Genomic DNA, 24683 nt, shown 5'->3' with positions numbered 1-24683 from the left:
AAGGGTATACAAACTGCGACACATGAATGATTCGTAGCCTCTGATAGATCGACATCTTCTCGCCAGAATTACGTCCTTGCGTGCGATCCCTTAATACGACTCTTTCTCCTCCGCGATCTGCAGACCGGCCAACTCGTCGACCGCTGTCGTTACGGTTTTACTGGCGACCTGACCCATCGCTCCCAAGATCAGGTTATCCTCGCAGTCCAACCTATCCCGTGTCAACAGATACGGTTGAGGGATGATCCCCTCGAAAGCCGCTCTCGCGGAGTCTTGTATACGACCCGTCCGCACGTGACTGACGACGAGGTGCGCGATCGCTTCGGAGCAAGCTGGTATCCTGGGCATCCCTATGTCGTTTTACAAAGCCAAGGTCAGGAACAGTTGAGGACATGGTATCTCCTCCTTGGACTTACCATGGCCCGTGAAACCCGCACTTATGAAGATACCCTCTCTACCCGGCATCTCTCCAACAAAAGGAAGAAGATCGCTCGAGTACCCCAGAACTGACAGGCGCACGCCACAAGAACAACACTCATCGGTCAGCGGTCTTTCGCTCTCGCTCAGATCGGCCCGCTTGAGGCTGCCACTCACCTCCAGACCAGACTTGATCGACGTTGCCCTTGTCATTCTCCCCCTCCCAACCGACAAAGTGTTTACGCATGTAACCCTGGAAATATTCCCTCGCCCCAGGCATCTCCACATCGTCGTGGATGTTGTCGTACCAGCTCTCGGTATCTTTCAGATAACACCCTTTGGCTCCTCCGAGAATGATGCTTCGATCTCCTACTCCCGGTATCTTTCCCCTCCCCTGTCTCGGGATCATGTAATCCATCTCGCCTTGCCTGAACCGGAGTCCATACGTGTATTTCAGTGGTCCAGGAGAGCAGCCGAGCGAATGTGAGCTTGGCGGTGTGACCGAGCAAGCGGTCCCTCTGACGGGAATGATGCGGTCTTTGAATTCGGGAAGAATACCAGCGGTGTAGCCATTAGAGGCAATGATAACCGCTTTCGCGGTGATGTTACCTCGAGAGGTGACTACCATTGTGGAAGAGGAGGACAAGTGTTGCTCGAGCGATACAACCGGCGTAAAAGTGTGTAGCGTCATACCCTTATCGAGCTGTTTCTGGATCACTGCGAGACATCGAGATGCAATACCCCCGTGAGTGAGGGCCGCGGATCTCCTTCCGATCGGTTACTCACGTTGAGTCGCTAACTTATAAGGCCAGAGGTGTCCAGCTGGATAATGACAACCCCATTTCCCGCCTCTGACTCCTGACAACCGTTTCAACTCTTCGGGATCCTCGACACTGACGACATCACCCTTTCTGATGCTCTCGGGGAACGTCTCTCTTCGGGCATCGTAATCCTTCTTAGCGTTCTCCGCATCCGATGCATCGAACAAGACGTCGAAAGCACGGGTGACGACGAGGTCACAATCGAGTTCTTCCTCTTGAACAATCCGGACGTAGCGAGAGAGGTGGGAGCCTTCGAAATCGTACATGGCGTTCGCGATTTTGGCTCCACGTTTAAGACTTTCGGACCGGAACCCAAGATAGGTCAGCGGTTTACAGTGACCACCTAGTATGGCGATACGTGAGCCCCGAAAATGATAGAAAGATAGGCGTAGATAGAGAGAGTTGTCAGCGACTCTGCCTTGATCGGTCCCGTTGAGGTATCGTTGATCTCGGTCAAGGCTCTCGAGCGACTTGCCATTTCTTGCAGTCGCTCCCCCGCATGTCTCTCCTGCCTCCAGCATGACTACAGTCGGGTAAGCGAGATCATCTGCATCTTCATTTTCTCCTTGCTCTTTCCATTGAGCATAAATTTCCCTGGCGATCAACGCTCCTGAGATCCCGGAACCAACGATGACGATATCGGCCCGCGTCGGGAGCGTTTCGCTCGAGCGAACGTGAGAGAGAGATGGGTCTCTTTCGGAGAGCCAGAAGGACTCGAGCCTGTTTTGTTTGGGAAGCAAGGTGTTCATTTCTGCGCGTGTGCGTATGTCGAGGTCGTAAACGGTCAAGATACAATCTCTATGGCTCAGACCAATTTCAATAAAGTCGCTAGAAGGGTAGTCGAATGCTAGATGCGATGACGAGTACAAAGTAGTCGTGGATGCAAGGGTTCGCCTACTATATCGCATGTTCCCCGAGTCTGACAACTGAGATGGCCGAGATCTTCGGCGCTAAGCGAGGTACGCGTTTCAAGATAAGACACGTGTACCCTATCTCGAAACGCGTGACCTTTCCACGTGTCACCTGTCGCGCGCCACTGTGCTCCGTCCGTGAGGCCTCTCTCTATCTACGTTTCGGCTGATTCGCTTCACCGCTTAATGATCGCTTACTAGCTGGGCCGCGCCTGTCGCTTCTAACCTCTATCTAGATAGATGACGTGCGGCGCCCTCGGCGGGACGATACTATTACGCTATGAGCTTTACCGGTGCACTTCAACTCCGAGATTATCGATTGTCGACACCTATCTCATTGCCACAAGCAGCCGACTGCTCATCTATATAGTCTTGCAGTCCGCGAAGCAACTCAGGCTGCAGGATAAAGAGTCGAATATCAGCCTTCACAATCCCCACGCCTACACACCGATCACACCCACACCCGATCGCGAAGCGGGAACCCTCCCCTTCGACTTGTACCATCGTCAAAGGTTGCAATTCCCCATCTCTACACACCTCTCTTACTGGCCACCATCATCGCCAACAATGGATGACCGAAACAATAAGAGCGAAGATGACAAGGGCCAATTCGTCATCTCTACCGTTCAGGAGGTCGACAGCGAGGTTCATGACCAACTACCTTACACCGTCGACTGCCCCCGATCCAAATTCGCAAGGATCTACCGCTCGGCATTCTTCCAAGTCCTCGTCGTCGGTGCTTTGGCTTTCTGTGGACCTGCGATGGCGGACGCAATTTCGGGACTTGGAGGAGGCGGTCAAGCGACGCCTTACACCGTCAGTAAGTAAAATTAATCCCTTGAACATGCCCGCGTCCCGACAAAGATGCTCACTGAACATCCTCCTGGCTCATCCTATCAGACGCCGCTACCGCCGCTTCCTATTCGGCCGTTGCCACTGTCTCCCTTCTAGGTGGTCCCTTGGCCTCGCGACTCGGCGTCAAGGCCCTCCTGATTTTTGGAGCGGTCACATTCCCGATCAACGGCTCGGCATACTATGTCAATTCCAGGTACGGAATTCAGTGGTATCTCATTTTTGGGAGGTTCGTCTATGGTCTAGGATTCGGTGCTTGGTATGTTGCGGAGGCGGCGATCATCCTGAGTTATCCCGAGGAGAGGAGTCGTGGAAAGTATCTCGCGGTATGGGTCATGAGCCGAAACCTCGGGCAACTCGTAGGAGGATCCATCTCTCTCGCTAGAAAGTGAGTACCTTAAGGGCTTGTAGCGTCACTCTGGGTGTCAAAATGTCTATACATCGAAACGAGACTGACAAGAATACTTCTCTTCCTCGTCCGTTCTTGCCCGGTTCATTCTCATCAGCATCAAAATGGCTGGAGCCGGAGCGATCGCAACTTCGACCTATCTCATCTTCGTCGGCATCGAAGCCGCGGCGTTCCCTATATCCTGGTTGATCTCGCCTCCCCACAAAGTCAGGAGGAACGACGGAACTGCGATCCGTCCGGGACAGAAGCTGCCAATCGTTGACGAGCTCTGGTTGGTCTGGGCAGCGCTCAAGCACAAGCGGGTAAGTAGGGATGATTCATTGGCTTGCGAGTATATAATGGCTGACCCTTAATCTGGACTTTCTCTCGTTGACACAGACACTGCTTCTCTCGGCGTACTTTTTCTATTCCTACTTCTATGGAGGCGTTCTCGGTACCTACCTCACGCTCTATTTCAGCGTCCGAGCCAGGGCGATGTCCTCGATCATCGTCCCAGGCGGGATCATCGTGTGAGTTCCTGTCCCAGATCGGGGCATGTCGGCAGGACGAAGCTGATGGTAATTCGGCCGCCCACAATCAACAGCTTCGTCTTCCTCTATGGCCTTATACTCGATAATAAACGGTGGAACATGAAACGCAGGGCGCAGATCGGGTTCATCGTTGTCACCGTTCCCACCCTGGTCTCCTTCTGCTGGCTGGTCGCCAACCAGAAAAAGTTCATCGATAAGCCTCCTGGTAAGATGGACTGGACGGCCTCCGGGTGGGCAAACGCATATGTCCCATTTTACATGATGCAGATTCTCGGTTACATGTGTCAGACCGTGAGTTCTTGTGGAGACCGGAACAACGGACTGGTCGCGAATCGTGTCTGACGATGTCTTCTCGCCATTGACAGTACATTTACTGGCTCATCTCGTGCTTTGCGGATGACGTGAACGCTAACGCTAGGAACGGTGGAGTTTTCCGAGCGATCGAAGCCATCGGTCAGGCGGTCTCATACGGTATCAACGCGAAAGCGGGTAATCGAATGATACCTCTGTAAGTCCATTTCCCTACTCTTTTGGAGTCGGGGGCGCCAACCTTCTCTTTGTCATTGCTATGAAAGGGGGATCAACTTTGGACTCTTCATCTTGGCCATTCCCGGATTGGTCATGGTGGTCCAGTCGGTGCCCAAAGAGCGCGAAGAGACATTGCAAGAGTCTCTGCCCATAGGCGAAGAAGCCGGCATGTCTGCCACGGTCCCCGAGATCAAGAACTCTTGAATATACGGGAACATCGCCAGCACGCCCGAGATTTGCTTCGCTGATGATAATCGTAGGATAGAGTTGTAATAACAAGCCGTTGTAGATAGACTCAAATCAAGAGCACGTTCAGATCTAGCTTCTTCATCAGATCTGTCCAGCTCTGTCTCCCGCCATGATTATCAATCTGATCCCATTGCTCCAACATGAGTCTCCGCTGGGGAAGATCATTTGCAAGGTCAGTACGAGTAACATGGCTATCGCTTAAGACCAGTCCGCTACTCACAGCCGCCTTGAGGTCATCGCAATAATCCCAGGCAAAAGCGTCCAGTAGTCCGGTCACCCTTTCTCGCACCGGAGGGAGGCACAATGTCCCACAGATCAGTAACGGCCAGACCAGCATCACGGTCATCCTCATTGCAGAGGCCTCGCTACATAATTCCAAGCAATAGTCGATGGAAGCAACGACTCTCGGTGAACTGATTGGTTTATCCAAGATCTTAGCATGAGATCCCGTCAGTATACATTACAAGCGATGTTCAGAAACATGGACTAGACCCACCTCGCCAAGAATGTATGCGTTGAGCATATATCGGTAGAGAAGATCGCCGCACTGCAAGGCAGGTGGATTTCAGCTCAGACCATCTGAAATCGTCGGACTCTATGATAGACTAACCGAAACCCTCGCACCACGTGGAACGACGTTTAAGCCGTTACTCCAAACGTCCAGTTCAAGCAGTAGCGAATCCGCTTGGGCGCGCACATGCTTTTCCATCTTGGTCGCCATGACTGATCCGGACCGAAAGTCAAGGCCGAGCCGTTGTTTCTGGGCGTTGAGGGACACTACCTGAAAGGTCGCCCGCGATCAGCTAAAAAGTCAAGCTCTACGACCAAACTGAAGGTCTCCTATACTCGCCCTGGCAAGCAGGTCAATCATGCCGCGCGAGACACCAAAGCTACAAAAATACAATATGATCAGATTCGGGTACATGAGCCCACGGAGATCCTCCAATCTAATACTTACGTCCTTTCGACCGATTCCCATTCCCATCTCGTCCTGGACATCTCCTGGCATTCGAACCACCACGGATCGAACTTGACCAGCAGCGCGGGCTCTTTGTTTGTCACGAAGCAACCTGAAGCACGAGGGCAAGAAGGCTCCGTCAAGCATGTATCCATCCAGTAAAGGTCTTGGGTACACAGACTTACTGAAGATGTCGTGCACTACAAGATTCTCGACGAGAAAACGTCTCGTAAAGTTGCCTCCTTCCTCGTTGATTACTGCCATCGCTCCGCCCCGTTGAGACACGAGGCGAATGGCGTACTCCATATCTTCCTGCCACGTCGAACCGGCGGAGATTACCTTTGACAGAACAAGATTAGCCACCGACACAGGTATCAGACGACCAGGACCCAGCGCAAGTCTCGTACGTCGCGTATGATCAAAATAATGCAGGTGGCCAGAATCGAGTCGACTATACGGTCAATTTAGTGTCAGTGTCTGACCGATGTCGCACATAGCTCAACCAACGCTCACACTGATCCGTGCCGTCATTCTCGGCCAAAACGATATTTGCGACCGCCGCCTTCCTGAACATCTCTCCAAGCCCTTGTAGGCTCTTCTTGAGCGATGCCCAACCCGCGATCCAGCTCGAGTTTCCTGACGACGACGACCGCTCACCAGCTTCACTGATCAGGTGAGCGGTACTGGCGCTTAGTATGCTCATACGCAACGCTGCACTACCGGCACAAGCGGTGTCCAGCAACCTGGCGGACGCACAGATTGTGAGGAGGGGGTTAGGGCCGATGTTGCCCATGGTGATCAGTATCCTCGAAGTGTAGTTGAGAAAATGATGGAAGAGCTGTAGAGAGAACGGAGACGGGAAGGCCGAAGTGAGAGCGTGAGACGAGGTAGATGGGCGGCTGTCGTCGTGGAAAGAAACTCCAAGAGGTCCGAACTCGACCAGCTCATCTTCATAGCTAGCGGCACTAAGTACCGAATGACGTTTGTGAGCGGAGAGCTTGAGATCTAGATTCAGCTGCTAATTGCTCACTTGGCCAGCGCCTTTATGTTGATTCCATTCACTAGGACGATTTCGGTATCTGGAATGGGCCTCGATAGGCCTTCTTGTTCCGTAAGATCATCAAGCTGATGTGAACCTTGCCCAGTACCATGCTTCCGTCGGTTAGCCAGCCCCGACCGGTCCACTGAGTCAAGCACTGGCGGTAGGCGAAGGGCAGAGTCATCCCGAACGAACTGAAACAGATCCGCGAACGGGTTGTAGGGTCCGGTGGGGGAAAAGGCGGGGCTTGGGAGCATGTTCCCTGGCGGGCTGAAAGAGCCAGGAGCGAGAGGATGTTGCTGCGAAGATGAACGCTCTTCAAAAATTCGTAAGGAGGCCTCGTTTCGCGATGGCTACGAGAAAGTCAACATGCTGTCTCAGATTATCGATTTCCTCATGAGAACCGACCGACAAGTAATCGCCTACCGATAAGCTCATTGCCTGGGCCGGTCCCTCTTCATCATTTCGTGTCATGCCTATCCCACTCTGTTGCTCCTCATTCCAATGCCATTGCACAGAGTGTCCACCGGTATCCTTCTCTGTTGCGATGTTGGCTCCCGTTCGTCTACGTCTACGTGGTCTGACGAGCTGTTCCGCAGTTGGCCACTCGCATCTCCGCTCTCGGAAAGTGCACTTTTGGCAAACAGGATGGCTCTCGTCGCACTTGACCTTTTGCTGACGGCAAGTGAGGCATCCCCTGTTACTCCTTGTGAAGCGAGATCGCGGCCTGTTGAAGTTGGAGACGGCTTGATCCGTCATGATCCGGTCGCAGCTGGAGATAATTAATGATGTTGCGATAACCTTGTCAATGATCAATGTTGTGGACAGACGGTTCCAAAATGGATCAATGATCGTTTAGTCGCTCGTCGAGTGTACGCCAGCTACGAGCGACACCTACCAGTTATAGTAGTTATACAGCTGCCAAGAAGTCGCAAGTCATGCAAGTCAAGGGGTGTGTACACGTACTTGGGGCGTGTAGATAGCAGATAAGCCCAAGTCTCGGAACCAATTGACCATGTTACATATGTCCGTAATAACTCTCGTAACGGTCGGAGGATTGATGACGAATCGTCTCGGGTCATATCTCTGCTCATCTGTCTCGACGTTTCTTGTCGAGTCTTCATTCCTGCTCGATATAGCTACAGATTTGCTCGGCGACCTCGGATGTGCTCAGCTTCCCTCCCAAATCTCCCGTCGTCTGCCCTTCTTTCAAGCTTTTGCGGACCGCCCGTTCCAGCGTGAAGGCGGCTTCTTGCTCTCCCAACCACTTAAGCATCTCAACCGCCGAGAGCATCGCGGCCACCGGATTCGCCAGGTTCTTACCCATAATATCGAAGGCAGCACCATGAACGGGTTCGAATAGGGAGGGACATGTTCGGGTCGGGTCCAGCGAGGAAGAGGGAGCGATTCCGATTGATCCACACAGGCCTGCGGCGAGGTCGGACAGAATGCTATTAATCCAATTAGTTGAAGAGGTCAGAGCGTATTCTTTCGAGGAAGAGTGCCATTTCTATCGCACTCACTCTCCCTGCAAATTGGTCGTGACGATCGTGTCGAGCGTTCTGGGCTTGGCGATCATCCGAACGGTCATTGCGTCCACCTGATGGACTTAGCACCAACGATCAATATCGGTCGCACGATCGAGCATCCGTTTTCAATCGAAAATAAAAACTCACGAGCATCTTGTCCCACTTTACTTCGGGGTAGTCCGCCGAAACGATCTCCGCGACCTCGTCCCATAGGGTAAGTCCGTATCGCTATGTGCGGAAGAAGGACAAGTCGAGGTTCAAATGTATGCTGTTTCAGTTTCAGGTAGCACACACAGATAGTACTTCTGCTCGAATTTATCTCACCTGCGCATTGCTCTTGGTCACGATGGTCAAGAGCTTCTTTGGCCTCTTCGCCGCAGTTGCGAAAGCAAACCTCATGAAGCGCTCGATACCCATCCTCGTGAAGATGGCGACCTCGGTAGCGACCTCCATGGGTGTCCCAACATGGGTCCTCCCACCTTGTCCCGCATACTCGCCCTCAGTGTTTTCCCTCAAGATAACCCAATCCAGATCCTCCCCGCTCTGAGCTTTCAAAGTGGGTGCTTGCATGCCTTCGTAGATCGTACAGGGACGAACGTTGACGAACTGCTGGAACTTTTGACGCATGGGAAGGATGAGCTCCCAGAGCGAGATGTGGTCCGGAACGTCCGGGTCTCCAACCGCCCCGAACATGATGGCAGAGTATTGTCGAAGGTCTTCGAGCCAGCCGGGCGGAGCGTATGAGCCAGTAGACTTGTATCGGGCGCCTAAGAGAAACGTGCCGGAGGTGAGCATCGACATCGTTGCCTCGCCAAATTTATCTTCGCTCCGCTGGACCTCTTCTCTCGACTTACTACTGTAATCCAGTTCGACGGCGTCGATCGCAAATCCACCCAGGCGCTTTTGAACCGCAGTGATAGCTTTCATCGCCGCAGCCGTTACCTCTATGCCGATCCCTGAAGTCACGAAAACAAGACGCGGTATCAGCATAAGCGCGTTCGGGGTCAAATCGGTCGAATTGGAACATCGCAAACTGACCATCGCCCGGAATGACAGCAATTTTGTGGAACCTCATATCAGGCTTGGATGTCGCAGGTATGGGTAATGTCGAAGAAATTTCCAATTTTCGAGTATGTGCTGAACCACGATGAATATTCTATGTCATTTGGAAAGCAAAATAGATAACTTCTCGAGAAGATACGGGTGGCTTTTGAGGAGGATGGGTGAATCCCATGGATCGCAAAAGACCGACATCGGGCGAAGCGAATGACGGAGACGGCCGAGTCTGGCTGGGATCTCGAGAAGTAACCAAGCTATCTCGCATAGGATCGTATCAAGCGAGATTATCCCGAGTCAGAATGCAGTCAGCTAGTGACATCGTTGCGAGATAAGTATCGGCCGAGGACACGCAGGCGTTCGCGTCCTAAGTTTGGTTATCGACGCGCGCGCCACGCGAGAGTTAGCCGCATTAGCCGATCGCTTGTTATCGCCTGTGAGCTGATGACCAAACCCCCCCATGCCGCTACGTAACACAAAGATAAAGTCAGCATAGTATTCTCCAGGTTGATATATTGCTCTACAGTCTACGCTCGTTCACAAATATCTGAGAAGCATTTCCCACCTGAAGATTCATGCAAGTTGCCTCTCTAAGGTTGTCATCTCGACTGTTTCAGACTACCGCAGCCACGTATAATAAGTACGCGCGAACCAGTATGACGTCACGCACCTCCCGTTTCCGAGTAAGCCTCCCGCTCCCTCAGCTGAAACCCAGACTTGACGCCCCTCGCAAACGGCACGACAGCTTTCCGATCCATCCCTGTTCGTACAACAAGCCTTCGTCGATGGCTCGTGGGTGAAATCAGCGGACGGCAAGACTATGGACGTTCAAGATCCATTCACCGGAAAGTCTTTAGGCACCGTACCGGATATGACAGCGGACGATGTCGCCTCTGCTATTGTGAGTAGCTATCGGACTACGTCAAGAGCTATATGATGACACCTATCTAACAGCTGCGATGGTCTCACCCCCTCCATTCGAACAGACCGCTGCTAAAGCGGCTTTACCGACCTGGTCTGCACTGACCGCCTATCAACGCCAATCCTATCTCAACTCCCTCCTCTCCCTCATGCGTGCCAACGCTGATGATCTCGCACTGATCCTCACGGCGGAAAACGGGAAACCACTGGCAGAAGCCAAAGGCGAAATAGCATATGGAGCCGGATTCGTAGACTGGTTCGCCGGAGAGGCGGTTCGGTATGTTGTGTGCTCGGCTCTCTCTGTGCGGTTCGTTTAACACAGAGACCTTTGACTGACGTAAAATGACTCGTTGCGATTCGATCATCCATACTAGTACGTACGGCCACAACGTCCCTAGTGCTATACCGGGAACGAGGAACAACGTCATCAAGCAACCGATCGGTGTTTGCGGTCTCATCACTCCCTGGTAAGCCTGTTCCCCTTCTTGAGAATCTGTCGAAGTCACGCTCTTAAAACTTCTCTCTGGCAGGAATTTCCCAAATGCCATGATCACGCGCAAACTTGCCCCCGCCCTTGCCGCCGGATGCACGGTCGTGATCAAAGCACCAGCAGAGACGCCCTTTTCGGCCCTCGCGATGTGCGTTCTATGCGAGAGAGCAGGTATTCCCAAGGGAGTTGTCAACTGCGTTACTGTCGACAAGGGCGAGAGGGAAGCTGCTTGTGGGCTAGAATTGTGTGAGAAGTGAGTGAGCCACCTGAGGTCCAGACCCAGATCAGGTTCCAACCTTTCTCCCCGGCTTGAGGGTACTGATTTCTCCTTGCACCAGCCCGGATATCGCAAAAATCAGCTTCACCGGATCCACTCCCGTAGGAAAGCTTCTAATGAAGCAGAGCAGCTCTACGTTGAAGAAGCTGAGTTTTGAGCTAGGAGGAAATGCGCCGTAAGTGAGACATATAATAGATTCGCGCTCGATTGCACCTGCGTTTATCCATAGCGTTGCGCAGCTAAGTAAAGCTCATTTGACGACTGTCAATTTAGGTTCATCGTTTTCGACGACGCGGATCTCGACGTCGCTCTCGCCGGTGTCGTTGCGAGCAAGTTCAGAGCAAGCGGTCAGACCTGCGTTTGCGCTGTAAGTCGCGTTCAGTCCGGTTTTCTTCCGATCTGTTATCGGTCTGACCTGTTTCCAACCCTGCTCTCACAGAACCGGATATACGTCCAGCGCGGCGTCTACGAGAAATTTGCAGCCATGGTAGCTGACAAGGTCTCCACCTTCAACACTGGCGACCCCATGCTTCCTGGCACGCAGATCGGACCTCTCGTCAACTCGCGCGGGGTTGATAAAGTTCAGCGCCACGTGGAAGACGCCGTTTCAAAAGGCGCGAAAGTGCTCGCCGGAGGACGCAAGGGAGATGGATGTCTGTTCGAGCCTACGGTGCTTTCTAATGTTCCTGCCGACGCCGCGATATCTACGGAGGAGACCTTCGGACCGCTTGCGGCTCTGTTCAGCTTCGAAACCGAGGCTGAAGTGATATCTTCGGCGAACGATAGCGAGGTCGGACTGGCCGGTTACGTATTCACCCGGGACGTCTCGAGAGTCCACAGAGTGTCCGAAAAGCTCGCTGTCGGTATGGTCGCTGTCAACACCGGTATCATCAGTCAACCTTGCGTCCCATTCGGCGGAGTCAAGGGCAGTGGATTCGGTCGTGAAGGTGGAAAAGGCGGGATCGACGAGTACACGATCGAAAAGGTAGGCTCGTGGTTTGATGATTGACATTTCGAAGTTCAACATACTGAGATCAAGCTCTTACTTATTGAAGCTGATTACTATCGGCGGTTTATAAAAACATCAAATGCCGAAGTGGTTCCTGAGGCGTTTCGGTATTCGTGACTATTTTTATGGATTGATTCCTAGCTCAAGCGATCAAGAGATATTGCGAGGTCGAATGTGTCCGAAGCAAGCCCGATGAAAGGGACAGAAATAGTCTGAGACCCGCCTTCTGATGCGATGTGCCAGTCTAGTTGTAAGCTAGAACCATGAAGTTATGAAACTCTGCGCATACGATACAGTAGCAGAGTCTATCTACTGGTTGAGCATCCAACTGGATGTCCGCTTTCTTTAGACGAGCTACCCCACAAATCGCCTGACCCATTAGCATTGAACGCGGGAACAAGTTTCTCCTCATTAGGGGGGGGGTGAAATCGGCTAGATTCGTGGCGGTTCGCGGAGACTGCCGACCGATGGTCGAAGAAATCTACGAGAGGACTGGCGAATCGGGACCAGCCGGTGGTAGATCGGTAAGCGAATGACATGATAACGGAAAGACAGAGATATCCCTCTAATGACTACGATCACTTCCAAAAACATTCAAGAGCAACGGCTACTAGGCGGCCCCCTGGCATATTGTCTGTCAATCCGCCAGGTCATTGAATTGTATGAGGGAACCTTGACCTATCGGAAGTTCCATGGATGCAGGCAGCCAATGTGTTAAAGTCCCATGTAGCATATGTTTGCGGACGTACCCAGAAGCTTTGGGCGTGGACTAGTGTTGACAGTAGCATGGGGTCTTCCCCCACAGCTCGGTGCTAGGTCCTCGCAGCTAGATTCAACTTTGAAAGATTTCACGCGATCAAGGGAACCGGAGTAAGGTGTGATTGATGAGTAAGGCGCGTATGAATGATGATCCAAGGATGTTGTGATCGATGAGGCCAAGATGGTGCGATAGGATTCGAAAGGCGACCAAAGTCGGAAGGAAGATTGTACCCTGCCCTCCTTGAGCAATGCAGGCTGCACTGGTAGGTATGGTATGTACGATGCCTGTAGGAAATTCCGGTCGCTGTGGCATGATACAGGATATGAGCGATGCGATGGTCTTGGATACTCAACAGTGTTCAGATTCAAAGCGGATCGCAATAGAATGGCGCAGTGAGCAGGTTCGGATCTTATACTGATGAGTTGACCGTTTGCTCGATGTCATCTCAGAATACAAAGGAGGTGCGGTCACGTATTCTGCTCTCATCGAGCACATAATGACTGACCTCATTGATCCCCGAGGGGTGTGTCATACTTCACATCACACAAAGTTTGGCACAACCAAAGACCCAAGATACCTACCAGACCCGGGTATTTTGGGTGCTTCCCACAGCTCTCGGAAGTGTCCAAGCACAAATCCAGAGATACTTTGATCCTCTTGACTCTGGTGGATTGACCAGTAAGCGACTGCTACGCGAGACCCTGGAGAGCATCAAGGAGATTATGGCGGACTCAACATTTCAAACTCACTGGCAAGGTACTGACCATGAAAGTGGAAGGTATACACCTGATAAGAACGGTTTATACCCAATGACCCGTTGTCCCGGGGGTCAGCTTGTCTCTGTCAATGACCCTACCATTCAATATTGGCAAGAACAAAAACATCTCACTACGGCCATAGAAGTCGCATCTGACCCAGCAAACAAGAGCAAGGAAGCCTACAAACATTGGATTCGAATCTGTACTAGTGATCAGTACAACCTTGGGTCGATCATTGACGAAACCCAGGCTGGACAGAGCTACACAGGAAGCTCAAGGTCAAGTGGGAGTACTCATACTACTGGCTCACGGGATGACTTCAACTCCTCAGCGATGCGAACAACGATCACACGTGCAGGAGATGTTGTAGTCTGGAACCCAAGCGGGTTTATACCACTCTCCTTTATCAGCAGCAATGAAGAGAAGTTTTTAGTATGATGGTCCTGTAAAACGACGTGATGCACGCCATTCCTCTGTTTTGTGACCGTTTTGTAGTCCCTTTGTATCATGGTCGCTCTGTACTATGATTGTCATCCAACAGTAGCATCATCCGGCGAGACATGACTCGAATGACTACCACGTCGTCAAAGCCGAAAGTCCACATCAATCGCGAATAAGTCACCAGTGATCCGTTTGTTTCTCTCCTTTGTCCCGCTGACACGGCATGGCGCCAGGGAATCCTAATGCTTTTCACATGCGGCGACGAGGAATGTGGCCGGCCAAGCCGCATACTCCGCCGAACCCGGGCGCGGAAAATGATTGATAGCGAGTCATAAAATGATGTTCCTTTGTCGAGACTCGAGAAGCTTGACGATCGCCTCTGCCGAGAAGCGCAATGTCCACGATCCACAGCAAGGCGCGACCAATTGTCATATAGATAAGCCAATTAGATTGGTAGACGCTTTGAGCGCTTCACCTGTGCAACGCTGTTGTGTAGTCTTGGTCACAAAGCAGAGCCACTCACAACCCTCAATGGCGCGCCCGGAAAGACATTCAGCCTGCGCCATTGACATTTGGGTCACGGAGAAACTGACATTCCTCCTGCCCACCTGGATTGCCTTCCGAGTTGACCCATCAAGCAGCGATGTGCTCCTGCACATAACATGGAGTCCTAACCCGAAGTATTTGAGCTCTTATCAAACGCGGTACTACCTGCTTAGAGGGGATACACTTTTCTCCCCTGTCGCTCGGCAAATCCAGCAATATTACGATCCATCGTATCGTCCTGCTATCACGCTGACGCAAATGCTACCCGATATCTTGAGCGCGATCAACTCTGAAGTACTCTCTACATCTGTCTTCGCGCAACATTGGTTCGATACCTTGCTCGAAACAGGACGAAGCGATCCAAGACGCAACAGTTCGAGCGGTCGATACCCGATTGCTGAGTGGCCTGGAGGTGAAATCCTACGCGCAAATCAAATCGAACCACATTGGTGGGACGATCAGATCAGGCTAACCCACATAGTGAAGACCGCTTCTACAGGATATCAAGGGGATGTACCAGTCCCGATTTACTCATACAACGAGCAGATCGGTATCGCTTCAATTCCTTCCCCTAGCGCAAGTCGAGTGTCGAATTGCTCTCGCTCAGGAAGCTCGATATTTCACTCTGGTGCATCCGCCTCGAACTCTTTACCTTCGATTCATCCTACCGAAACACTCGATGAGTGGTCTTCAGTTCAACCGGGCACGCTAATCGAGATGATAGCTTCCGAATTCCAGCTATTCGCCATACGTCACTACGATTCGAGCATAAGTTACACAATTTCCGAAGATTAGCTGGCTGTTTTGATAGAACCAGAATGCATACGATAAATAGTCTTGTTCCAGCAGTAGTATCAGCATGACTAATGTAACGATTATTGGTCATTGATCATTCCTTCCGTGTAAGGGATCGATTCCCGTTGTAGAGGGTCAGCTGACCAAAGGCGCACCCGAAAACCCTCCAGAAGTTCGCCATCTGTGCTTCTCCTTTGTTCGGTTCTCCAGTCGAGCAACCCCATGTTGTCGTTACGCCCTTGCGGGCTGTGTTCATATATATATTGTGTGGTGAATCGCGATCTCTCCAAGCAGTACGTTTCTGGCCCACAGGTAAATCCTTCAAGATGCCATACCGATATCAGCACTGGCAACCATGTGTCTCGCGTGACCCAAACTCGTCGTCTCCGGCTCCTGGCTGGACGTCGTTCTTGCTTCGCCCTGACTTGAGCCTACTCATCATGGTGTCCCGTCCGAAGAAGGGAAGAACTCAGAGTACAGACTATCAAGCGAGATACTATCTACTCTCTTGCAAGCATATCTCCGATCTCCACCTCTGGAACCGTGATGAAGGCTCTGCAGCTACCTACCCGATAATGTCCAAATCGGTGCAATGCCGCATCCTGAGTAGGATACAGGACCAATTAGGCATCGGCACAGAGAAGTTCAATGATCATTGGGACAGAACATTCAGTGAGGCGGCCCACCGTCCGAATATCATCGGACGCTATCCGGTATGGTCCTGCTCCGATCGAAATTGGAAAGGCCCTGTTCAAGGAGGAGGCACATGGAGACTTCTTTCCGGCAGCCAAGTCTCTGACTCTGATCAAGCTGACTTGCGCTACAGCGTCTACCTCCATGCCAACCCCAAGTTCGCCTCAACCGTCTTCAGTTCGCAAGAACACTTCATCGGCTGCACCCGTTCGGCTAACTTCAAGGGGTCTGAAGCTTGCTCCCATAAAGATGACTACAGCACCACCACCCCCTCCTTCACGCGCTTTATATCCACAAAGGAGGATGATCCCTACGCCTTGTCATTGACGAGTTGCGTCGGTGACAATAGTCGTACCGCTGTAATCATTGGAGGTGGCGGATACCATCTGGTCGCGAGCAGCAACAATAGCGTCTTGAATTGGAACGATAGTTCTTACCAGGCGCCAGGGTCTGATTCCGCCGTTGGTCCATTGAGAAGCTTGACTGACTTCCTTTGTAATGACTAAAAAACCGATGTACAGCGAACAGCGAAAGGATTCGATGCCTCTATATGATTATCTCGACTGTTATTGTTCTGATACCTAGCAATACTTACGCCCAGACCAGATCAGCTAGATCATAGCCGCTATGGCTAATCACAACGTAATGACGCTATAGCGGTGTTTGGGTTTATATGATTTCGACTCGCACAACATGCGATCTTCTTCCAGATGGCCTTCCAGATGGCATGAACCGGGTCAGGGAAAGATCTTGCATTTTTACTTGGATCAAGATCCCCGAATCGTTGCAGTCCTACCGAGACGAATGGGGCTCACATGGTGCATCATCGTTCACAATGCTGTTTCGTATAGTGTTGATGTGCTAATGATTGTTAAGCAGAACTTAGGCGGCTCTCATCGGGTAAAACTCCGGCATAGCTGACCTGTTGTGCCATGCTTACTGGCTGCGCGACTGCATCCGCTAAATCGCAAAACAACGGCAACAAAGAATTTTCTGGTGTGCGTTTCACGTATAGCCCCTCGCACGTGAAGCAGCGAGGAAAAAGGATGCCAATACGTCAGGTATCAACTCCGTTCAGCGGCGGACTTGCCGTACTGAACCCCTTTCGTTCGATTTGTACCGACCTTTGATCGGGATTAGTAGACTGCGGATTGTCCTTTGTTGTGCGTTTTCCTTTTCTTGACTTGGATCGGCCTACACCAGGGATAGACGCGAGGTATAAAGCATGACAAGTTGTAGTCCTGGCCATGTATCGTATGTGAACCTTGCTCTCTTCAGCATCAACGACTCACGCAATCTTCACATCCCATCATTCTCAACATCGATCTGTCAAACATGAGCGACATGCAACTACCGATCCAGGATATTTCCGATCCGCAGGTTGACCTCGCCAACTTCAAGCTCCTTCCGACGGGCGAAATCCTGCTCTATGTCAAGAGAAACCACATGACCACTGACGGTTGGAAGGTCAGGTTTGATCTTTAATTCCTGATCACAAGGGCATACTCGCTCAATCATTTTGTCCCCAATGGATCAGGCGGGTGGAAGTCTCCTGTTACAGGAAACCACTTTACTCGAGATGAACTCAGAGCTTTCCTTGGGAAACTCCTCGAAGACAAGATCATGAAAAATCCGGATTTCATCGGCCTCCTTCAGTTTGCGAACGATGAGGCACAGCGTTCTGCAAACAAAGACGACTGGGATTTTCCGACGAGATCATGGCCCTTCTATGGCGCTCAGGAGGTCGATGAAGAGACCCTCTCCCATGCCAGATCCTCGATTGTGGCCGAGACGACTGAAAAGTCCAAAGACCCCAGATACGAGGGCGCCACCGACCTGTTTTTCGGATCGGCCGATGCGCAATCGAGCATCGGCACCAACGAGACGTCTGAAACATCGATTCAAACTAGTTAGACTTGATCGCCATGTCAGACCGGGTCGAATTGTACGCAGTTCTACTTTGTAATACTCGCCTGTTTCTTAGCGCGATGAAACATTTGCAAATGCTGCGGAAGTAAATCTTCGCGTGTTTGAGACCATTCCTCCGATCACTCGCTGTCCAGAATATCGAGCCACAGGCATGCTCGATGGAATGGGTATCGCCTGCCTTTGCCAGTTCCGATGTCACCTCGGGTAACAGCTGTCCTCCATCCTCTCCTTGCGCGTGATGTGCATGGCACGAGGACCTCCCTGATCGGACCCAAGCGTTGACTAAACAGTTACAGTCAATCACGCGAGTAAAAAAAAACACTCTCTTCAGTGGGACAAACATGGTTCTTGCAATGCGACCAGTGAATTTGTATCTCCGTCTGCATATGTGCGATCATTCCGCTTAACGCACATGACGTGAGGTGCACCGATCCGATCAAGGTTTCATCCGCGACGCCATTCCCCGCCCCGTTCCGCAGAGCTGCGAAGCGCAAGGCGAGGAAAACCACCAATTCTCGGATCACCTCCGTTGCACGCTGGATTCCCTGAGCTGGAATTCTTTTGTAGTGGTTGATTCCTCCTTCCCTTTGATCGGAGAACTTGCAAGACGACCATCCCTTGTCCACGTCTCCGCCTTTCACCCTCGGCTGTCGACCCTGACGACTGACGATTTGTAGAGTATAAAGCTGACTCGTTCCGGTCCGTTATCGTAGCCCCTGTGCTCTCGAATCCCTTGTCACCAGTGACTAATCTCTGTCTTGCCCTTACCACACACCCATCTGTATACGATGTCTACTTTAGAGCCTCTTACCTCAGCCCAACCTATCTCACAGGCCAACTTCAGCAACTTTCGGCTGCTTCCTACAGGGGAGATCTTGCTCTACCTCAAGAGGAATCACGTCAATGCCAATGGGTGGACTGGCAGGTATGACCTACATTTTCTCATCAACAAATCGTACATGTCAGGACTCATCGTGCCGGACGGATACGGAGGATGGAAGAATCCGACTACCGGTCTCTTCTACCTCGAGTACGAACTTCGCGAACTTGTTGGTGACGTCGTGAAGCACAGAATCATGCAAGATTCTCGGTTCTGCCGGCTCTAAGCTCAGGCGAACGAGGAAGCGCAAACAGCCGCTTTACAAGAAGACTGGCGTATTCCGGTCAAGACATGGCCCGACCAAGGTTGGGAAGCGGATGAGGGAACCTTGTCCGGGGCCATGACTGACGTTATGGAAGAGGTGACCAGGAAGTCCCAGATGCCCTCGTTCCGGGATGTTACCGACCACTTCCTTGGCTCGGTCACTACGGTGGCTAGTTCCGCCTCGAACCAGACTAGTCGAGCCTGATCATGATGCTAAGCGGGAAGGGTGGTTGTACTTTGAGATTATCTGTTACATCTTTCGGATATTGACCTCGTCATGCTTTCCTGGTCATGCGCTGAACACAACTCGTAATTCGAGCCGGAGTATGGTCTCTTTCTCCCTTCGCCCACCAGTTGCGGCGCTTCTCTTCACGTCAAACATGGTTCTGGCCGTCCTCCGTAAGGTCTGACACAATATGACCCCTTCTCCTTTCCCCTATTGTTTTCCTTGCTGGCGACTGTCAGCTGGCGCGTAGGCCGTGGACGGTCAATGATATATCCTGTGAGGTGAAGATCAGCTTTCAGCTGCATAATATTACGAAAATTCAGATCAGCCGCAAGGGCTTCTGTCTAGACCTTCTAAACCCTTTGAAAATTGAAGAAAAGATCGTAGATCCGGACGCCGCGCTATTTTTTGCAATCCCATACGTTCCACTCCTTTCGCTTGTTTCAGCCATTTTGCGTCACTCACCACGGTCACCCTCTGGCTTGCTGCCCTTGTTAAGCTGTATGCGATTTCCAATCTCAGCTGACTAGCACGTCAACGCTTCCTTTGATCATTTATCGCAAGAGGTTACGCCATTGTCTCGATGCTAACAGTCTGGGCTACCTATATAACCAGTGTAAGACCCGAGCTGTCTCTACCAGATCTGTACGACCATTTGAACTGGTCCAGCCACGGACAAATCATCAAGCTATGAGTACTTTCGAGCCCTTTCAAAAAAACAGCGACAATGTCATCCGCCATTGCAGCATCATCTTCAAACTTCGTCAGGATGGTAGCGTTTTACTGCAGCTGTCCGAACCAAAATCGGGCGCTGTAGGCTGCCCAATTCGCTATTACTTTATTCAACTGCGTTATTTCCAGGACGTCTACAATGCAAGCAGGAGCAACATTCTCTTTGATTACGGCTGGCCAGACAGCGAAAATATTCATAGCCTCGATTACGCGAACCGCCAGCTCCTGATCTTTCGTACCATCAAGTATCATCTGTTGAGAGACGAAGCGTTCCAAAAGACTTGGCGGGAAGACTCATGCGATAACTCTGGGGTGGTTGCTTCGATCAATGGGTGCTTTCCCGCGAGGGTTTGGCCAAAGTCTTCGGAAGGTGGAGAAAGCTTGAGGTATGACTGTGGAAATAAATCAGAGCAACGGTGGATGCGTTTGCTTATCGATGAGGCACGGGTTGTTGAGAATGATCCCAGCGATAAACACTACTGGTCCACAGGCTGTTTGGAGATAGTTCTAGGCTCAGCTTCGTTCCTGACGGACGAAACACAGATATCGTGCTCAATTTCGATCTCTGGGAGGACGGATGACTTTACAGACTACCCCAGCAAGCGTCCTCGAACCATGCTCACCGATGAGTGTGAGGATCAGAACCAAGCGGATATTGACACGCTTGGTTTCCAGGAATACCGCGTCATTGCCTACACGAAGGATATCCTACGAATAAATCCGAACCTCGAGAAGGAAATCCGCCGGCTGAAACTCGCCTACTCCGGGTAAGTCTGGTAGTTTCGAGCTGGTGTCACTCGGCCTGACAACATCTTCTTCTCCCCCTTAAACAAGGCCTGTGTCTAGCGAAGGAGCGGCCTCTAGCACTCAAACTGTATCGACACGGTCGCATTGAATTCACAGGCTACCATATCTTCTTCGCGCAAAAATTCACTTTACTCCGATACATTCGCTTGTATCCTTTTCTCTGTAGAGTTATTCAAGGTATGAAATGCATATACTACTATACACGCACCTACTATACACCTATATCCGTACAAACTCGTGCAAACAATGTATTCATCTATAAACGATCGCGACTTCAAGCCATGATCGAGGTCAAATCGACACCCCTGTCCATCCCGGTCAATCGCTGAGCGGGCGTCTGTTCCACAGGTGCCGAGTCGTCCGTCTTGAGTCCGTCGGCGTATTGGAACTGGTTGGAGTTTTCGTACTATCGCCAGCAATGTCACGTCAGCGCCGGAGACAAAATCGCAATACTTGCGCGTAGGGGGAAGGAGGCGGCTCACCTCGTACATATCCAGAGCGACCTGACAACTCTCCCTGACGACAGGCGGTGCGCTCTCCAGCGTACTCCACTCCCTCAAAATCCCCAAGACTCCCTTCTGCTTGTCCTCCTCGTTCTCGTACAGCTCGCCTTCGACCCCCTCGTCACCCTCGGAGGCGATCCCACCGAGCGCTTCGGCGGCTTCGTGACGGACCATGTCGTCCTCGGCAGAATCTCGCATGACGTAGAGCAGGGAGGGGATAGAGTAGGGCGAGGAGAGTTGACCGAAGATGTAGGCGATCTCGTGTCTGCAGCGGGAAATGGTCTCAATCAGCAAAACAAATCACAAATCGATCCGCGGGTTTGTGGCTTACCGGAAAAGAGCGCTTCCATCCTTGAACCCATCAGCCAAAGCCTGTACCCCAGCTCTCGCCTCGTCCTCCTTGCCTTTGACTCCGCTGGACCTGGCGACGATGTTTCGAAGAGCGAACATGGCTCGGTATCGTTTGAACAGGGGGATGGAGGTGTCGAGCAGGGTGGAACGGAGCGAGGAGGTGGATTCGTCTTCGGTAGGGAGGGAAGCTGGGGCAGGGTCAGTGGTGGGGAAGTTGGGGCTGAACGTGTAAAATGATTGTCAGCATTAGGAATCTCTGGTGCAAGATGCAGCGACTCACTCCAACTGCCTAGCCCGACCCTCCTCGGTGAAATGGTCATACTCGATCTTATCCACCGCGATCTCACAAGTCTCCCTGACGCTCCTGCTCTCGTCCGTCTTGTACTTTTTCAACAGATCCAAGCTCTGTACGCTGGACAAAGCTCCGAGAGCCTCGGCGGCTTCGTGCCTGACCATCTCTCCTTGGAAACCGTCGGCGTCGATGAGGACGGCTTCGAGGTGAGGGACGGCTTTGAGGTTCTTGATCTGCCCGAGGACGTAGGCGAGCTCGTGCTTGAGCAGGGCCGAGGGGTCAGCGAAGCCTAGCAATCACGCAATACAATACTGTTCAGCTCAGATAGCTTTTGTTATGCTCTTCTCTTGTAGACTCACCTTTGGCTACGATCTCGACGACCTCGTCTCCACCGACGGCCTTGAGCGTAAAGAGAGCCCTGAATCGCTCGTGCAGCGGGGTGTCGCCTTTGACGTTGAGCAGACAGTCGGAGAGCTTTTGCAGCTGTTCGGGAGACACTTGAATCGACATGATAGATGGCGTTTATATGATCAGTCTAGATCGATTGCTTAGAGTTGTCAACAACTTGATTTGGTCGTACATTCGTACATTCAAGATCTTTGCGATCGAGGATGGACCTCGAATCTGATAAAGGAGCAAAAGACCTTACGGATGCAAAAAAGTTGGCTCGGCGGTATTTCACCGGAAGCTAAATGTACTTCCGAAAATCAAATAGAAGCGCAAGATTTCGGAAGCGCAACCGCTAACTGATCGTAATGTTCATGTCGATGATGATGATATTAGGGGGTTTCAAAATCGCGTAAATCATCTTTCAGCTCATCTTTCAGAAAATTCCAGATTCGGTAATTTCCGGAGGTTTGTATCCGCTTTGCCTCCGATTTGCTTCCGCCGCGCGCGCGCGAGTGAGATGATTAGTTGAGTTGAAAGATGATTTGCTAGATGAATGGCCCTCCGACCCCCTTCATCTAGCACATCATCTTTCAACTCATCTAACGCATTTTCGCTATTTCTCACGCGTTCGACGCGTCGCGCGCGTATTTCCGAAAGTAGCAATTTGCTAAAAAAAGATGAGATGAAAGATGATTTCCGCGATTTTGAAACCCCCTAATATTGATGTCGATGTTGTCAGACATTCGCCTCTGCGACGTCTTCTCTCCATAGTGCCATCTAGTCAGCCGCCCGCCTCTATACGTTGGAAAGATAGCTCAAGATGTCAGCATCCGTGTCACTCGTTAGGAGCTACCGCTCAGCTCTCCGGGAGATCAACAAATCCGTAAGTCGCCGCCACGAAAACCTACTTCAAGCTTACAGCTAACCCCTTACCTGATCTCAACTACTCCAGGCCATCCAACCGCGAGGACGACGGAATCAAGCCGTCTTGGGGATGCTCAGGAGTGTTTACGAAGAAAAGCGGAGTGCGGGATCGGGCGAGGACAAGCAGTTCACGAGGGATCTGAACGAGTTGACGCAGTTTGTCAAGGCTGGGCGGTTACATACGGTGAGTCTACAGCGTCCTTGCTCGGTTTCGAGAGCATCCCGGTTGTTGTGGACGATCGGCATGCTGAATCGTCTTTTGGACCGACTTTCTCGCTTCTCCATGTCGTACAAACCCTTCGATCATCACCTCTACCTGAACATCACAACGTCCATCAACCTCGCCTCTGCCGTCCTCCTCACACAACCCTTGCACCACGAACTCCTTCGGCGCAAACAGGAACTCCTTATCCGATACAACCCTCTCCAAGGCCTATCCACCGAGGACCGAGTTACAGCGACCGCTAAACGAGTCGGGTTGTCCAGCCCGACGGGTTACGTCAAGGGGCAAGAATTTGGACGCGGCTGGGCTGTCAAGGATGAGAGCGGGAGTGAGGGTGGAAATGAGGAAGGCGGGCGATAGCTTGAAAGGAGAGGAGACATGGAAGGAGGTTCGGGTTGTATGAGGTATGAAGGGCATTTTCTGTATCGATAGATGATTACGCTGAAGAGATTTCGATCCGGAACTACAAGCAAGGACATAACTCTTTGCGTTGCGTATAGCTGCATGGGGAGGCAAGCTACTCCTCTCGACTATCGTATGAAGCACCGGTCACCTTGTCCTTGGGGCTGGGTGCTGTTGAATGATCCCGAGGTCGGGACCGAGTTGCGCAGGCTGTGATCGGTCGCAGTGGTTGCAAGGGTTCCAGGAGGACTGGGCGCCAGGAAAACACATACTGCCGCGTGCTTCACCTGCCTCCTTGTTCATCAAGGGAGAGGAGCGGTTCCCAGGAGCTGAAACGTCGATCGATCGGTCACTCGCGCGCGTGTGTGAGCTAAGATTGCGGAAAGCATGTCAAGGCATTCCCCATCAAGCTACTAGGTAGCGACACCTCAAGGATACCGACGCAATGTAAGCCCACTACCACATCTATCAATCGTAGATTCCTATACATTCGTGCATGTCGTGTAAGATCATCTGGTTAGGTCTGTACAATCGAGATTGGTCAGGTTTGGCAGTTGAGAAGATGGGGCATCAGATTGCTCTCCCTTCACGGTGACCGGAATTGTTCCAGTCCCTGTGCCGTCCGTCAGGGAAGAGGTGTGCCTTGTTGACTTCTGCGTGTCGCTTGACCAATATGAGGGAGCTTGAAGCGAGTCTGATGTAGTCTGGCGTGGGCTGAAGCTGGACTCTATAGGTTTTCCCTGGATGCTGGATTCGAGCCAGAAAAGGCCG

At 51.7% G+C, this 24683-nt stretch overlaps 10 protein-coding genes across 10 annotated transcripts; 6 read left to right on the top strand and 4 right to left on the bottom strand.

Moving 5' to 3' along the window:
- Window positions 1–5: 5 nt before the first annotated feature.
- On the bottom strand, window positions 6–2073 carry HD553DRAFT_307836 (FAD dependent oxidoreductase-domain-containing protein). Its single transcript, XM_046179468.1, has 5 exons — window positions 1714–2073; window positions 1204–1581; window positions 595–1134; window positions 417–506; window positions 6–350 (listed from the first exon to the last, which is right to left on the bottom strand). The coding sequence occupies exons 1-5, from the start codon at window positions 1985–1987 to the stop codon at window positions 91–93; spliced, it is 1542 nt and encodes a 513-aa protein (XP_046038058.1). The 5' UTR covers window positions 1988–2073; the 3' UTR covers window positions 6–90.
- An 838-nt stretch (window positions 2074–2911) lies between these two features.
- On the top strand, window positions 2912–4672 carry HD553DRAFT_269716 (uncharacterized protein; the record flags this gene model as incomplete). The annotated part of the gene is made up of 7 exons (XM_046177626.1): window positions 2912–2969; window positions 3050–3389; window positions 3508–3712; window positions 3789–3919; window positions 3994–4231; window positions 4306–4448; window positions 4516–4672. 7 exons carry the CDS (start codon window positions 2912–2914, stop codon window positions 4670–4672), a joined length of 1272 nt encoding a protein of 423 aa, XP_046038057.1.
- Window positions 4516–7607, bottom strand: HD553DRAFT_194026 (fungal-specific transcription factor domain-containing protein). Its single transcript, XM_046177045.1, has 11 exons — window positions 7141–7607; window positions 6706–7067; window positions 6189–6640; window positions 6083–6126; window positions 5861–6014; window positions 5676–5787; window positions 5568–5607; window positions 5328–5498; window positions 5214–5264; window positions 4938–5150; window positions 4516–4868 (listed from the first exon to the last, which is right to left on the bottom strand). Exons 1-11 carry the CDS (start codon window positions 7471–7473, stop codon window positions 4764–4766), a joined length of 2037 nt encoding a protein of 678 aa, XP_046038056.1. The 5' UTR covers window positions 7474–7607; the 3' UTR covers window positions 4516–4763.
- A 146-nt stretch (window positions 7608–7753) lies between these two features.
- HD553DRAFT_293858 (uncharacterized protein) lies at window positions 7754–9382 on the bottom strand. Its single transcript, XM_046178442.1, has 6 exons — window positions 9282–9382; window positions 9098–9199; window positions 8568–9010; window positions 8391–8471; window positions 8238–8314; window positions 7754–8165 (listed from the first exon to the last, which is right to left on the bottom strand). The coding sequence occupies exons 1-6, from the start codon at window positions 9316–9318 to the stop codon at window positions 7835–7837; spliced, it is 1071 nt and encodes a 356-aa protein (XP_046038055.1). The 5' UTR covers window positions 9319–9382; the 3' UTR covers window positions 7754–7834.
- Window positions 9383–9955: 573 nt separating this feature from the next.
- HD553DRAFT_340470 (uncharacterized protein) lies at window positions 9956–12066 on the top strand (the record flags this gene model as incomplete). The annotated part of the gene is made up of 9 exons (XM_046182558.1): window positions 9956–9982; window positions 10045–10200; window positions 10286–10497; window positions 10595–10687; window positions 10751–10963; window positions 11049–11162; window positions 11261–11354; window positions 11427–11972; window positions 12043–12066. 9 exons carry the CDS (start codon window positions 9956–9958, stop codon window positions 12064–12066), a joined length of 1479 nt encoding a protein of 492 aa, XP_046038054.1.
- Window positions 12067–15622: 3556 nt separating this feature from the next.
- HD553DRAFT_322813 (uncharacterized protein) lies at window positions 15623–17903 on the top strand (the record flags this gene model as incomplete). Its single annotated transcript, XM_046181340.1, has 5 exons — window positions 15623–16450; window positions 16647–16859; window positions 16907–16987; window positions 17268–17461; window positions 17489–17903. The coding sequence occupies 5 exons, from the start codon at window positions 15623–15625 to the stop codon at window positions 17901–17903; spliced, it is 1731 nt and encodes a 576-aa protein (XP_046038053.1).
- An 803-nt stretch (window positions 17904–18706) lies between these two features.
- On the top strand, window positions 18707–19267 carry HD553DRAFT_322812 (uncharacterized protein; the record flags this gene model as incomplete). Its single annotated transcript, XM_046181339.1, has 2 exons — window positions 18707–18979; window positions 19031–19267. 2 exons carry the CDS (start codon window positions 18707–18709, stop codon window positions 19265–19267), a joined length of 510 nt encoding a protein of 169 aa, XP_046038052.1.
- A 711-nt stretch (window positions 19268–19978) lies between these two features.
- On the top strand, window positions 19979–20993 carry HD553DRAFT_322811 (uncharacterized protein; the record flags this gene model as incomplete). Its single annotated transcript, XM_046181338.1, has 2 exons — window positions 19979–20787; window positions 20924–20993. The coding sequence occupies 2 exons, from the start codon at window positions 19979–19981 to the stop codon at window positions 20991–20993; spliced, it is 879 nt and encodes a 292-aa protein (XP_046038051.1).
- HD553DRAFT_307831 (putative Deoxyhypusine hydroxylase) lies at window positions 20939–22727 on the bottom strand. Its single transcript, XM_046179467.1, has 6 exons — window positions 22623–22727; window positions 22333–22508; window positions 21962–22262; window positions 21662–21901; window positions 21310–21595; window positions 20939–21233 (listed from the first exon to the last, which is right to left on the bottom strand). The coding sequence occupies exons 2-6, from the start codon at window positions 22481–22483 to the stop codon at window positions 21102–21104; spliced, it is 1110 nt and encodes a 369-aa protein (XP_046038050.1). The 5' UTR covers window positions 22484–22508; window positions 22623–22727; the 3' UTR covers window positions 20939–21101.
- Window positions 22728–23183: 456 nt separating this feature from the next.
- HD553DRAFT_340466 (uncharacterized protein) lies at window positions 23184–23870 on the top strand (the record flags this gene model as incomplete). The annotated part of the gene is made up of 3 exons (XM_046182557.1): window positions 23184–23246; window positions 23316–23471; window positions 23688–23870. The coding sequence occupies 3 exons, from the start codon at window positions 23184–23186 to the stop codon at window positions 23868–23870; spliced, it is 402 nt and encodes a 133-aa protein (XP_046038049.1).
- Window positions 23871–24683: the final 813 nt, after the last annotated feature.

The sequence above is a fragment of the Filobasidium floriforme genome, assembly GCF_021052385.1.
Source record: "Filobasidium floriforme strain CBS 6241 chromosome Unknown HD553scaffold_6, whole genome shotgun sequence".
NCBI lineage: Eukaryota > Fungi > Basidiomycota > Tremellomycetes > Filobasidiales > Filobasidiaceae > Filobasidium > Filobasidium floriforme.
Note: the sequence above shows the minus strand (reverse complement) of the source record. Positions and strands in the feature narration are given on the sequence as shown.